Source organism: Lissotriton vulgaris, chromosome 5 (genome assembly GCF_964263255.1).
Source record: "Lissotriton vulgaris chromosome 5, aLisVul1.2, whole genome shotgun sequence".
NCBI lineage: Eukaryota > Metazoa > Chordata > Amphibia > Caudata > Salamandridae > Lissotriton > Lissotriton vulgaris.
Window position 1 is genome coordinate 1,369,263,774 of NC_141693.1, and position 13,912 is coordinate 1,369,277,685.

At 40.7% G+C, this 13,912-nt stretch overlaps 1 protein-coding gene across 2 annotated transcripts in view; it reads left to right on the top strand.

Annotated features, from left to right (window-relative positions):
• Positions 1-13,912, top strand: part of PTPN22 (protein tyrosine phosphatase non-receptor type 22) — a 605,270-nt gene that overhangs the window by 561,585 nt on the left and 29,773 nt on the right. For both annotated transcript variants that reach the window (XM_086923320.1, XM_086923319.1), the window contains one exon: positions 493-570. In XM_086923320.1, the coding sequence (XP_086779446.1) occupies positions 493-570 (78 nt within the window). The remainder of the gene's footprint in view (positions 1-492; positions 571-13,912) is intronic.

Here is a 13,912-nt window from a genome sequence, read left to right on the forward strand (position 1 = left end):
GATAGGGTAGGCATGATCTGCGCTGCCATTACTTTTAGTAGATGGTTATAATTAGGGCAATCCATTTTTACTTTTAAGGAACGATACGCAAAGATTAAAGATTGTGCTTTTGCTTGCGTTAAGAAATATTAATAGACAAATTGTTAATAGTATTTACACCCATGTAACATATTGCTTATTTTAAAACAGGCTGTCATGATTGACTATATAGCAAGGCTACACCAGGCACCTGCCGTGGGAGGCACTATTCTATGGTATCAAGTGTGGGCCACTATGCCTAAGGAGGGGTCAACAACATCTCTCCTTGGTTAAGGCAGCAAATAGCCTTACACCAGTTTGTATGCATTGGGTTACATTTCTATGCAGGAAAAGAAAAAAGCGTTAGATTTAATCATAGGTCCATTTAATTTGAAACAATTAAGCCACATACAAACAAAGGTATATTTGATTGAACTAATGCTTCCTAGATTCTTACATGGGTTCTTGTTTTAGGCATCTGTAATGCACCTTCAACGGTCAAACAAAATGACTCTTCACAATCACATCAGTCAAGTTCTTTTCTAAACTTCGGTAAGTTCAATTCATTTATTTATTTAGTTTATTATTCTTTTTTATAAGAAAACACTTTAAACTCATCTAATTTAACTGAAAGCTGGAAGTAGAAGACGGAATTGTTATGTTGGTTAAAGCATAGTTGCCGACTGTCTCATATTTGCAGGCACAGTCCCGGCAAGTTGGAGACTGTCCTGGGTAATATTGTTGAAGAAATTGTTCCTCTTTTTTACACACAGGTACTCCAACAAGAACTCTATATCTGCAGCAGCCATGTGCTGCAAAGTGTCCCAGGAATTATTTTTCAAATGTGGTTAATGCCATGTAGTAAAGCCCTACTAGCATTTGAGCACTTAGTCTAATAATTCTCTTGGTCGGCATGATTCATATTTGTTGACATTTCTTCAGTGTGCTCTTTGCATTCTATGGGTAACTAGCATTTGCAAAGCTAATAGCTTTGACTCGCATTTTCAGTCATAAGCCAGTCATATTAGGATTGGAAAGGCTTGTTATCATTAGATTGGCAGAGTTGTACATGTTTTTGTGGGCGTAAGAGCAGCGATATAAACCAGTACGTAACTTTACTGTGATGTATGTTTTAGTCAAGGTAGGTTTAAGTAGTTGAAGGATACTCAATCCCGCTTGTGACATAAGGTCAACGTTATCCAGTTGTTCTGATATGTCACATACCTTACAAACCTTTATATAATATAACAGAATCACAAACAAACGTGTGAAAAACTCTGGTATCACATACTAAAAAGTAAAAGACTTGCATAAATAAATAAACCGAGCAGCAAGACAGCTCCTATGTACTCTCCCAAAGCAATAGTTACAAGTCAAGGCACATCAACGCAATATTATTTTTCAATAGTTACAGGAAAAGGCACATCGAGGCCTCATTATTTTAAAGCAGAGAAATACAGGAAAGGACCTTCTACAAAAAGATGATGTCTCAAAAAATATCTTCTTCCTACTTTTCAGATAGTTAATCGGTCCTCCAGTGCATTCTAAATAAGTGCGCTCTAAAATGTAATGGCCACTTACTACTTTCCACTGCTAGCTGTTGCCTCACCTTTGGTTATGCTGTACACCATGGAAGTCTTGTGTGCACTAAAGCCCAACTCACTCTATCCTGGAAGAGAGGGAGTATTAATGTTGAGTAGCGGCAGAGGCTGCCACATCATGGATCTTGTTTGATGACCACTGGATTGCATTGGGAAAAATGTGTCCCAAGCATCATGCTGATGCCAAGCCAGTACATGTGCCAACTGCAGTTGCTAAAATGGATTAGAAAGATTGTCTTCCAAGTCTCCGGCTAGTGTGGGAGCCACTAAGAGTACAGAGTATTGGAAGGTTGGTGTTACAAGTTGAATACCAACATTCCATTGTTCTGGAATAATTTGAAGGATAATATCAGGATATCAGGATAATATCAGCTGTAAAGAAAGCTTACATCACAAACCTTGATGTGTCTATGGACCACAGTATCTAAAGTGTGTGTCAAACCTCTCTGCAGGTAAAGAGTGAAGAAGCAGATTTTCAGCTGACAGAAACAGTGTATTAATGCCAATTGACTCCAATGTGATACAACCTGGAGTTTGTTGTGTACTCAACTGAATATGTGCCTGCCTTAGACGTGCGCATTCTAATTGTTAATCTATAGTCTTATTTGCTGGACACAATATCGGTCGGATGCTTGCAAGGACTAGACTGCCAACAGATGAGCATTGTTTTCAGGGAACATGGCGCCCATCGTATATGTATTTTGGGAGAACTTGAGTGCCACCCAGAGTGTGGAACGTTATAGCATATTAGCAGCAACCAATTCAACAGCTATTTTACGAGTAATCCAACCCCTGTTCAGAACAATCACCTTGAACCACGGCAGACAAGCAACACATTTTTCTTGTGGATATCGGATCACACCCCATTTGGCTACCAGATATTAGATTGTGGTTGCTATTTTTCTCAAACAATAGGTACAGGTGTCCTAGAACACCCTTCATGAATGCCTTAGTCGCAGAGATTCCAGAGGATTAAAAGACGTAATAATGATTAGTAACAGTGAAGCAAACAAAGAAGGAAATCCAATCTATTAAGGATTCTGGCAGAAAATGCTGTTTGATAAAGTACCTACACCATAATGGAAAGCCAGGTCTAAAGTTGGAGTCCCAATCCCTGAAGTGACTTCCAAAAAAGGACAAGTAAAACAGCCACCAAAATATAACAAGTGCTTAGAAACACTGCTAACTGTAGGAAAACGCACAGCATAAAGTGATCTTATGATGAAGCCTAGAATAACAGGTGAGCCTAAAGACCTTATCGTTGTCAATCCTACAACTAGTGCACCTTTAAGTAGTCAATCCACTGACCCAGCCGGCCATCTGTGGCTCAAATTATTTTCATTATTTGTTATTATTTCGTGCCATTGATGCCCGCTCCAGCATTGAGTAACAATTGAGAACTAATTCCCTCACGCTGAGAATCTTCTTAAGTTGCTTAACAGAGGTTCCATGTGCACGGCTGACGTTCCATGAGGCTCGGTCTGCTGAGAGCGGCAGTTGATGAGAGCTTCCTTGGACTTGCAAGCGCTGGACGTGGGCTCCCATGTTCTTCACAAATAAACTCAGGTTTCTTCCTCAATTTCTGTGTGTGTCCCTACTTCCACATTTGACAGTGAGGGGCATTCACCATGGGAGTCCACGCTGCTGTTGCATGCTTCTTTCTCACCATCTCCATTTTCGTAGTGCATGGAGGTTTTTTCAATATCAGCTGCTTTCCTTAGGCTCTATTTAGCTTGGCTGCTTTCCTCCTCACCTTGCCTGATGTGAGAGGGTGCTGAATTATTGTGGAGCCTCCCATACAATTTTGGAGAGCTGTGACAGCCCAGCGAACTGTACCTGGGAATTGAGCTGCCTATTTGCCTGCTATGCCTCACATTTCAAATCTATTGGTTCAGGCCTACGTATCACGTAATTTGTAACAGAGCAGCCATTTTGGCTCAGGTTATTGCTATGAACGTACTTTCTTTATCACTCTCTCTGTGGTGGCCATCTTAGTTTGGGCTTCCCTATTGCTTTGCTTCTAAGCACATCAATTACCCCTCATTTTGCCAGCATCTACATTCAGACATGGATCTACTTGTCCTTCAGTAATCTTTTTTTCCTGGATTGCCAACTTTCTTCTCAATTACTGGACACTTCAGGTAGTATTTGATATTGTTACTTTATTCATTTACATTTTATAACATTTATTTTACACTGCTGGGGCACTACATTTCTCTCCATCATCATGGCTACTCATCAGTATCCTGTTCAAATTTCTTCATTTTTTACAGAATCCAGGTACGCTGCCTATTTCCTTGAAACAGTGATTTCACATCTTCAAAAATTATTGACTCCACAAAATTTGAACACGCAAGAAAAGCAGCTTTAGAATTTAGCCATTTGGGCTAAGAGGTGAAACAGGTATTTGTTAATTTACATGTCTTGGCAGCACCTGGATGTGAAGGTGATACTTAGGATGACGACATTGAAGCAGTATCACATCTGCGAAATACCTTTTCTGAACAACCTTGTACTTCTTGAAAGGTTGAACATCTTCAGAAGGAAGAAATCGGCTGAAGAAAGCATTGAGGATGTTATTTCTGCTTTCAGGTTCTTGGCTTAAATAGTTCATATGTTAATGTCTATTTGTGTTTTGAAGAATAACCTATCAATGCCTTTTCTTTGAAAGACAAGCCATTAAGAATGTGCCTAAAAAAGTCAACCTATTGTTTATAGATGTGGTCCAAAATCCCATTTTGGGAACTATGTTTATTGTCCAGCTATGGACAGAAGTTGTAGCAGATGTAAAAAGGCTGGTCACATTCAGGCTGTTTGTAAGGGTGGTAACCCATCTTTTAAAATTAATATTGTGCATGTTGAAGTTTGATGATTGTACCAATGATTTATCCAAAATACTTCTTGCTGTTCACACTAGCTCTTGTTCAACTGATTGTGTTATTAATAGTGTGAGCTGTATTGTTAAAGGAACTTGGTGTGAGGTCCCATTGGTACAATCTTCCTCAACCTGATGTCTGAATTGTGTGCCCCATCACAAATTTATCGGATGTTTGCTTTTATCAACATTGTACTAAGGATTTTCTTCTTCAGAAACCTGATGTGCACCCCAAGGCTTTTGGGGAACAAGACATTGCTGTGTTGGGTTGCTTTCTCGACTCTGTCACATATCTGGGGAGAATTACAGTTACCAAAGTGTATGTTGCATTGAAGGGTAGGAACTTGGTTGAGTGGCAAGATTTGGCAAAGTTGGGTCTGATATTTATTCTTGGCTTTGAAACACCAGTGGGCAGTTGCCATGTCTTTGGCCAAGTTTGAATTGAGGAAAATACCAGCGAATGCACTTCTTTCTCTTGTTGACACTCCACTTGAAGGGACTGAGGGACCTTTTTCTGCAACTGACTCTAGTTCAGTGGCAGTTATCACTGAAATTATTCAAAAATGTCCAGAAGTTTTCAATAACAGCATTGGCTCCATCAAAAATGTTTGCATAACATTAAGTTAAAATCCAGTGTAGTGCCAATTGTTCACAAAGTCAAACCAGTCCTGTTAAGTGATAGAGATGATCTCAAAAAAGTGTTACAGAAATTGGTGTCTGGAGGAGTCAGTAAAGCCAAAGAGTCAGCAGAATGGGTGAGCCTGATTGCTGTTGTGCAAAAGAATTTTGGAGAAATGCGTGTTTGTACAGATCTTCACACATTGAATGAGATGCATGAATTTTTGGCTAATTTGGACAAGCCAAATTCTTCTGATCATTGATTTGAGCCTATCACAGATTCCTTGTGGAGGACTTTCAGGGTCTGACCACCTTTGTGACACATTTTGGTGCATTAAAATTTCTGCATCTCCCTTTCGGCCTAGCTTCTGCTACCAGTGTGTTTCAGAGATTCATGTACATTATCCTGGAGTGTCTGGCATGGATGATGTTTTTATTTCTGCTGAAAATGTTCATTAACACAATGAAATGTTGGAAAGAGTCTTGCAAATGTGTAAGGATGCTGAGAAGTAATGAATGTAAATTCTTGGTATAAGAGTTGGATTATTTTGTTCATCACATTACTATTGAGGGAATTAAATGGAACTTTTCTCTTGCGCAGGCTGTAGTGTCTTGTGGGTTAAAAGAAGGCAGGACCCTTTTGGTCTATAGAATAGTGATGTAAGTGCATGAGGGATAGCATTCTGGATGTAGAACATTCAGTTAATGGTTACACGCTGAGATATAAAGACGTGTAATACCAACCTCCATGTATGATGTATTCCTTTGAATGTATGTAGGCTGGGGAGGATACTACAACTGGTAACCAGATATAGGATTACGTAAACCACACAACCTGAAGAGCAAAGAGTGCTCTCCCGGACAGTTTGCCGTGGGCCAGAATGCTGCTTGTGTATGTCATGTGTGTTTCAGTCAAAGTGAAACTCAGAGGTTGGCATATGTGGAGTCAAAGCTCTACTCCAGCCACTACAAGGTCTGTGAAGAAAGTGAAGGCCATATAGAAGGTTTGATTGTTGTCAGCTAGAAAGTTACTGGTAAAGTCGAGACAAGAGATACTGTGCCGTAGTGCGACACAGAGCCAGAAGTTATACAGAACATTAAAGCTAAAGGCAGTAACGACCAGATACAGAGAAGCGTTAAAAGCAATGACAGTCAAGTGCAAGGAAGCTCTAGCAGAGAAAATAGTCAGACACAGAATAGTGTTAAAGGTAGTGGAAACCAGGTATAGAGAACATTGTGGTGCTTGCTTAACACCTTCGACGCTCATGACGAGCTCAGCTCGTCATGATGTACACCTCTCATACACTCATGACGAGCTGAGCTCGTCATGGAGCATGGGTTTCTGAATATTTCAGCACCCAGCGGGAATTGCTCTAGCAGCCAAGGAGTTAAATGAAAGATAGTTATATCTGGTGTGGCGAGGCGTTAATAACACTGACCTATTTTATTTAATGGTTAAGGGTAACATGAACCTCATTAACATCTGCCTTGACGCCCTGGACCCAAGCTCTGAGGCTATTACCGCCTTCACTAAACTCTGCAGATCCATTAAATCCCTGTTGTCCAAACCCACCTCCACAGTACAGCGTGAACCCAGATGGTTCAATCAGGAGTGCCCAATTGCAAACAGGATGCTCCGCAAAGCCTCATCTCAAAATCCCAGATGTAACAAAATGGTTAAGTCCACAAGGCTGCCATATAAGAGGGCTGTTGCTAATAGGCAGGAACCATTAATAAATGAGCACTGGGATGCGCTCATCGATGCTGCCAGTCAAAACAATGAGAATGCATTTTGGACTGCCATTAAAGAGTTTAGATCAATGGGACAACCACTAACTCCCATTAGCTGCAACATAATGACCGCTACCTGGGAAAGCCATTTTTCTGCTATCTATTTAGCGCCTGCCTCTGAGCATGATCTTTTTAACAACTGTGTATTATCTGGAATCCCAATATCAATAAAGGAAGTCGAGGAGGCCATACGCCAGAGTGCGGGCGATAAAGCAATAAACCCCTGGCCCAGATGGGTTGCCCATCGATCTTATTAAATACAGACCAGGCTTTTAAGTTCCATTGCTGTTAAATTTTTTTAATGATTTAATTAATGCTCCATTGCCGAAGACGTGGTTTACTAGTACCATTGTCCAAATTATTAAAAAGGGTGATCGTACTGTACCTTGTTGCTATAGACCAATCTCCCTTATAGATAACACCCTTAAAATTTTAGGCAAAAATGTTAACTTAGTCAAAGGACAATCATATTCTAGAACAATGCCAACTAGGCTTTAGGGGTAAAGTTGGCCCAAATGAGCAATGTCTAAATCTCAATTTGATAATAGGGACGTATACTATTGCAAAGCACTCGCCACTTTATTTAGCTTTTATAGACCTGACCTGACCTCAGCTTTCAATTTGTTTTTTTTCATGGTCCATTCTTTTAGAATATGGTCTGGATGATGCACTCGTCCATTTTCTAGCCTATCTCCATACGGACCTCAAAGTGCGGATCAGAATTGGCCGCAGGGTTGAAGTGTCCAATGACATCAGTGTAGGTAGAGGGGTCAGACAAGGGTGTGTTCTGGCTCCCCTTCTTTTTATTATTTATATAAATAACTTACATAAGTCACCGACTACATTAACTAACGATGTCCCCAGAATAAAAGGCAAAACACACCCAGTGCTTTTATATGCAGATGATGCGGTTTTAACTGGGCACACACCAAATGCACTACGCACTTTAGTCCGAGGCTTCCCAGATTTCATGACTGGATTAGATTTGTGTACAAATTTTAAGAAATCCTTTATAATGCCTTGTGAGCCAAGAAAATATCCTTTAAATGTTATCACTGTGGGTGACCAAAAACTAAATTACACTGTTACCTTCCCTTATTTGGAGATGGTCTTCGCTGCAAATGGTTCTTGGTGTGACCATATTGAAAAAGGCAAAAACTAGTTCTCGAAGGCCTTTAACTCATTACTCAGTCTTCCCAGGCCTAAAAGAACGGTGACAATTCCCTGCCGTTGTAAAAAATTTTAAGAGCCAATGTGTGCCAGTAGCTACCTATGGGGCTGAGGTATAGGGCATTATCAAATGTGTTAGCGTCCAATCTGAGGGAAATGGAATTTGCAGGAAACCATTGGGAGCGCCAATCTCCACCCCGCTGTACATATGCATCAGCGAATTAAAATTAGGATACAGCGAAGATGTTATAAGGGCCCGCCCTGCATTATTCTGGCTAGCGATTATGAAGAACCCTGAAGCTTCCCACACAAGGGATATAATAGACAATTGTCTTCTCTGCAAGGAAGGGATGGATGTCTCATGGATTGCTGGTGTAGTTAAGAGTCTGCAAAGCCTTAATCTGGGTAGAATGTTTTTTAACCCAAACACAGCCGTAACAATGGTTAAAAAAGTTTTTAAAACAGCACTGTATGCACTTTACAGCACAGAAAGACTAGATAAGGAATCGAAGAAAAAAACTGTTGTAAAATTCATGACTATTGAGTACCCTGAGCATTGTCTTCCAAGCTACATTGCATTACCAATGTCTCAATGGGAAAGAGGCCTCCTATTCCGCCTACGAGCAGGGTCTGTAAGATACCTGCTTTGTTTTCTATATGGGCATAATGCAGATTTAGACTCTTTGCCATGTCTGTGCGATGGGCACAGATAACAAACACTCTTACACTTTTTATTTTTTTGAAATACTACATGAAATATGCACAATGGTTCTTTATCTCATATTTTAAAAAATTGTCTCTAATTTATCTGATGCTCTTGATTGCATTCTTAAATTGGACAATGCTGAACTGATCTTGCGTACTGGCACCTTTTTGAGAGTAGCTACGGGTGCTCGGAAAACAATGTGTGATCCATGATGTTAATCGTATCTTGCTATTTAATATATGTATTTTATCTACGTTTATTGTATTTTGCCACCCTAAGAACTTTGACATTGCTATTAATGTGTTTTATTTGTATATGTCTACTTTTATGTATATGCTGGTATCCGAATAAAGTCTTTGGAAATGGAAATGGAAATATAGTTATTATACTACAGTGTTTAGGCAAAGCAAACCTAGTAGAAGGCAAAGGGTTGTGTATATGGAGCCATTGAATCCTGAAGCAAACACCATAGAAAGGTGTTGGGTGCATTCAGCATGATTCAAAAGTCATTAGGAAGTTGAAAGGCTCCAATGGCCGCACAAAAATAAGCCATAGAATTTCAGATTGCCCATAACGACCCTGAAGCAAGCATGTTGCAGGGACTTAGAAATTGCATGAATGGTGTCCAGCTAGATACAGCCAAGAAACAAAATATTGACGCAAGATAGACTGTCTGGATTGAAAATGTTGATGATTTAATGGATGCCCTGGCAGAAACAAATGACAAAAAGATCATTAAATATCTAAAATATTTGGCTGGTGAAGGAGTAAAGGAAGTGATAAAGAAAATACCATAAGGAGGTGAAGTGACGTACCTTCAAATCAAAGAGATGCTAAACACTGAATTCTATCCAATGACAAATTTCGATTACAGAAGATATATTTTCAGTCAAGAAAGTCAGAAGTTGGTGAAACGATCAACAAATTTGTAGAAAGACTTGACATGCGTTTTAAACATTGCAGATTCAATGAGTTCAGTGATGAAGAAGCTATTTGACTAAGAGTCATAGATGATTGCCTTTCTTTTTTTTAGTTTAAGTTTATTCAGCAAAACCAATAAAATACAATGAAAAACAGCGCGTACATTAGGGTACATTACATGAAGGTAATAATTCACCAAAAAACATTCTATGAAAAAGTGGAGAAGGAAAAGAGAGGAGGGGGGAGGCAGGAAGGGGAGAGGGGTAAGGGAAAGGAAAATAGATATACTGTTATAATCTTAACATTATTATAATAATCTTAAAAGAAAAATAGCACATGGAATTAATTTCTGTATGCATAAATAACAATTTAAAAGGTAAAAAACAACAAGTTATAATAAGGAGAAACATCAAAGGGAATATTAATGAGAACTTATTAAAACAGAGAGAAGACCACAAATATATCAAGGAGGTTTCCGAACCTCATCAGAAGTTTGGACGGATGGATCACTATGTGAGGCAATATAGGTGAAGCATGTGGATATAGGGAGCCATAAAAGGTCTCTTTTAACGGACACAGAAATAGGGGAAATGTAATTGGTATCAAGTCTGTGATAAAAACAAACAGCATTCAACCAGGCTCTAAAAGTGACTTTGTTGACCTGTTTCCAATTAGAAGTTATTGAGTAAAGAGCTATTGCCAATAACAAATCTACTAGTTGAAAATTAGAGGGGCATTGGGGCCAGTAAGGTGATAGAGAGCCTAGAAAAACGTTTGAAGGGAATTACCAGACTAATTGCCAAAAGCGGTGTATGGGGGTACAGTCAAAAAGCATGTGTTTTAAATCAGCATTTGTGCTGCGGCAAGACCAACAAGTAGAAGTAGAGTTAGTAGAGAATGAGGCTAATTTTGCGGGAGTAAATAAAAAGCATTGATAAATGAAATAAAGGGTTTGAGAAATGTTAGCAGCTATGGAAGTTTTATGAATTTTGAGCTAAAATTTATCCCAAAAAGGGGTTGTCCTGAGATCTTTTTTCCAAGCCAATTCAGACTTCGTTTTTTTCCAACCAGAAGAAAGAGATAAGCATTTATATAGAGATGAAGCTGAGGAAGAAATAGATAGTAAGGGAAATAGCATGGAGCAGCTGGAGGAAGGAGAAGGCATTGACGGTAAGGATCGAAGGTACTGGGAGAGTGAAGTATATAAAAGATCATATTGAGTTTTATAGGAAAATGGTAAAGAAAATTGTGTTTGAAGATCCAAACAGTAGAAAGGGATATTATTAAGTTATAGTTGTGAAATCCAAAGTAGTCCCTTACTTCTCCAGGATTTCCAGTAAATTGTGCGATTTTTAATGCGTAATAAATTATTATGCCAAATGGGATGATGCTCTGATGAAGAATATGAAAGATAAGAGGAGGGTCATAGTGCAGCAAGAATTTTTTACGAGTGTGAGAGATGATTGGAGTTCGAAAGGAAGAGATATTGTTAGTAAAAGCAAGAGATTCTTGAAAATTGAAAGGTGACATCAAATAGTTCTCTATAGTCAACCAGATGGGAGGGTGTACATACTTATCAAGAGAAAGCCAACGTAAAGATTGTTTTAAAGAGAAGGCCAGCGGTGGCTCGTCAATAGGGGGTGACGGGGCAGCGCCCCACTAGGCAAAACTGCTCTAATCGGGCAGCAAGAAATGTAAGTAGACGAATTAACAGCTTTGACAATTCGTCTGTTTACATTTCTGCCCTTTGCTGGTAGCTGCTTCACAGCCTCAAGTGCGCATGACAGAGACTGAGCGCAGCACACGCAGGTGAGAGCAGAGTCCAGACTCCGACTGCACATCTGCGAGGGGCGCTTTTTATTTCAGCACCCCCACTCCATTGACATTACATTAGGCATGCTGTGCATGCCTAGTGTATTGCAGGAGTCTGGAGATGGGATCCTGCTTGGGCAGTGACGCCCCATGTCCAGTCAAATGTTAGGATACCTAGTAGCCATCCCCAGATATATGGAGCATGTGGCCTCTTCCTTCAGGGCCTGAAGCTGGTTTGCTGCCGCCATGTTCCTGCCAAAGTGGACAAGATGAAGTTAAGTTTCTTTTCTCTCAGTTTGTGAAGGGGTAGTGTTTCTCTCCTTCCTTACCCACCCTCACAACTTCTCTGGCTGTGGCACCGCACTGACCTTTTATGTGCGTTTCTGTCTCTTCTTCCTCCTTGCACATCTGGAACGTTCGGTTTTGTATTGCTTTCAATGCTTTGCTCACGCAGATAATGCAATCCTGGGAGAAGGGAGTGTCTGTGGCTGAGCTGGGAGTGACTTGAGTTTGCAGGTGACCCCAGAATGTTTGGGTCTGTAGTGGGGCAACTGCCCTGGGAACGTCTGAGTCTTTGCTGTGAGTACTGCATCAGGGGGTCTGAGTCGTTGCTAGTGTCTGCTTCTAGGCTGTTTACTGAACCGCATTTCACTGACTCACTGGGGTCGGATGTTAAAAGTAAAACTACAAGTTCCAGACTACAAAGCGCTGTAGGCTAAACAGTGGCAGGCTGAAGGTTGCACGAACACTCGTCAGCCTTGGCTCGGAGGTTGGTTGTGTCCGGGCCGGGGTGTGTGTGCTGCATGAGCTGTGTGTCTCTGCCTCTGAGTTCACAGTACCTGCCGCCAAGGTGCAGTGTAACTTGGGAGCGTTTATCACTGAACTGACAAGGTCAACAAGTTACCTGGCATTATCTGCACTTGTAAAATGGGAGTGTATCCACTCTGAAATGGGAAACCAGTGGAGAAAGAGCCAATAAGTCTGGCCATTGTCTAAGAGAAATTGATTCTTCATTGATTGGCATGGTTGTGTTTGCTGGATGATGATTAGATTAATGTGTAAACACTTGGATGGATGAATGGGTGCATTAATGGGGGGGTCCGTTGCTGGGAAGCTCAGTGGGTGAGTGCATCAAAGAATTGTTAAACAAGGGGGTGCATGAATAGCTAGATTAATGAGTGACTGCATGAGACACCAGTCTTAAAAGACAAGCGTCTCTTGGAAAAAGTGAAGTTATTAAAATGTTAATCATTACCAGTATTACGGAAGTGCAAGTATCACACTGGGTGAGACATCACATTACTTATTCCCACAATAACTAAAGAATTACCACCATTGTGCTGGTACAACAAATATACCAAAACGTCCAAAACGCCGCGGCTAGGATGCTGACGAACGTGCCAAGGAGGCAGTCAGCTAAACCCGCCTTGAAGACACTGCACTGGCTTCCAGTGCGGGAGAGGGTCAAATTCAAAGCTCTCTGCACAGCACATAGAATCCTCCAGGGGAAGGGACCCCCCATCCTAAGGTAGTTAGTGGTACCCTATAAAGTTAACAGAGCTTTGCGCTCTGACCAGAAACATCTGCTTCAGGTTCCTAGGGTTAATAAGGCCTGTACTGGTGGTAGAAGATTTTCGGTTCACACAGCCACTCTCTGGAACGCGCTTCCGCTGAGAATGCGCTTAGAGACTTGCACTCTTCGTTTTCGGAAGCTTCTGAAGACACATCTATTCCCTATGTGATGTGACTGATCTGGCTCTGTGGCTATTGTTGATGCCTGGACATGCGCTGGGATGCCCGAGGGTAACTACGCGCTATATAAAATTCCAAATAAATAAATAAAATACCGTGGTCGCTCCATTATGCCATGTGTATTCAAAGATTGTCAAGAATTATTACTGTTTCCAGCATTATTCTTGTGGATGGCACACACATGCCATTGTGGCCCACACTGTGGCAAAAATTACCCAGATTTGCTAATACTTTCCACTCTAATGTAAGGGGCTCATTATGCCAGAAGTGGGTACCAACATGTCTTAGGGAGCCCCAGTAGGCAATGAACTACCATTATTATTCCAGGGCCTGCATTATGCTGTGTGTGCACATTATCATGTCATAGATTCCCAGATGACACCTGTCATAGGTAGCCCATACCACTCTTACCTGCCACATACAACTGTACATGCATGCAAAGAACACAACACGGATTGCACACACCATAACATCAAGTTTCTATAACAGAAACAAGCATACCCTTTGTCCTTGCTCCTCCTTATAATCATCCTAATAGGATTAAATCTCATGGAACTTAATTCCAGCACAAATTACCCAAGGCACTGCAATAAAAGAGACGGTTATTGCAACAACACAATAGCAATACAAACCCGAACACAAAACCAC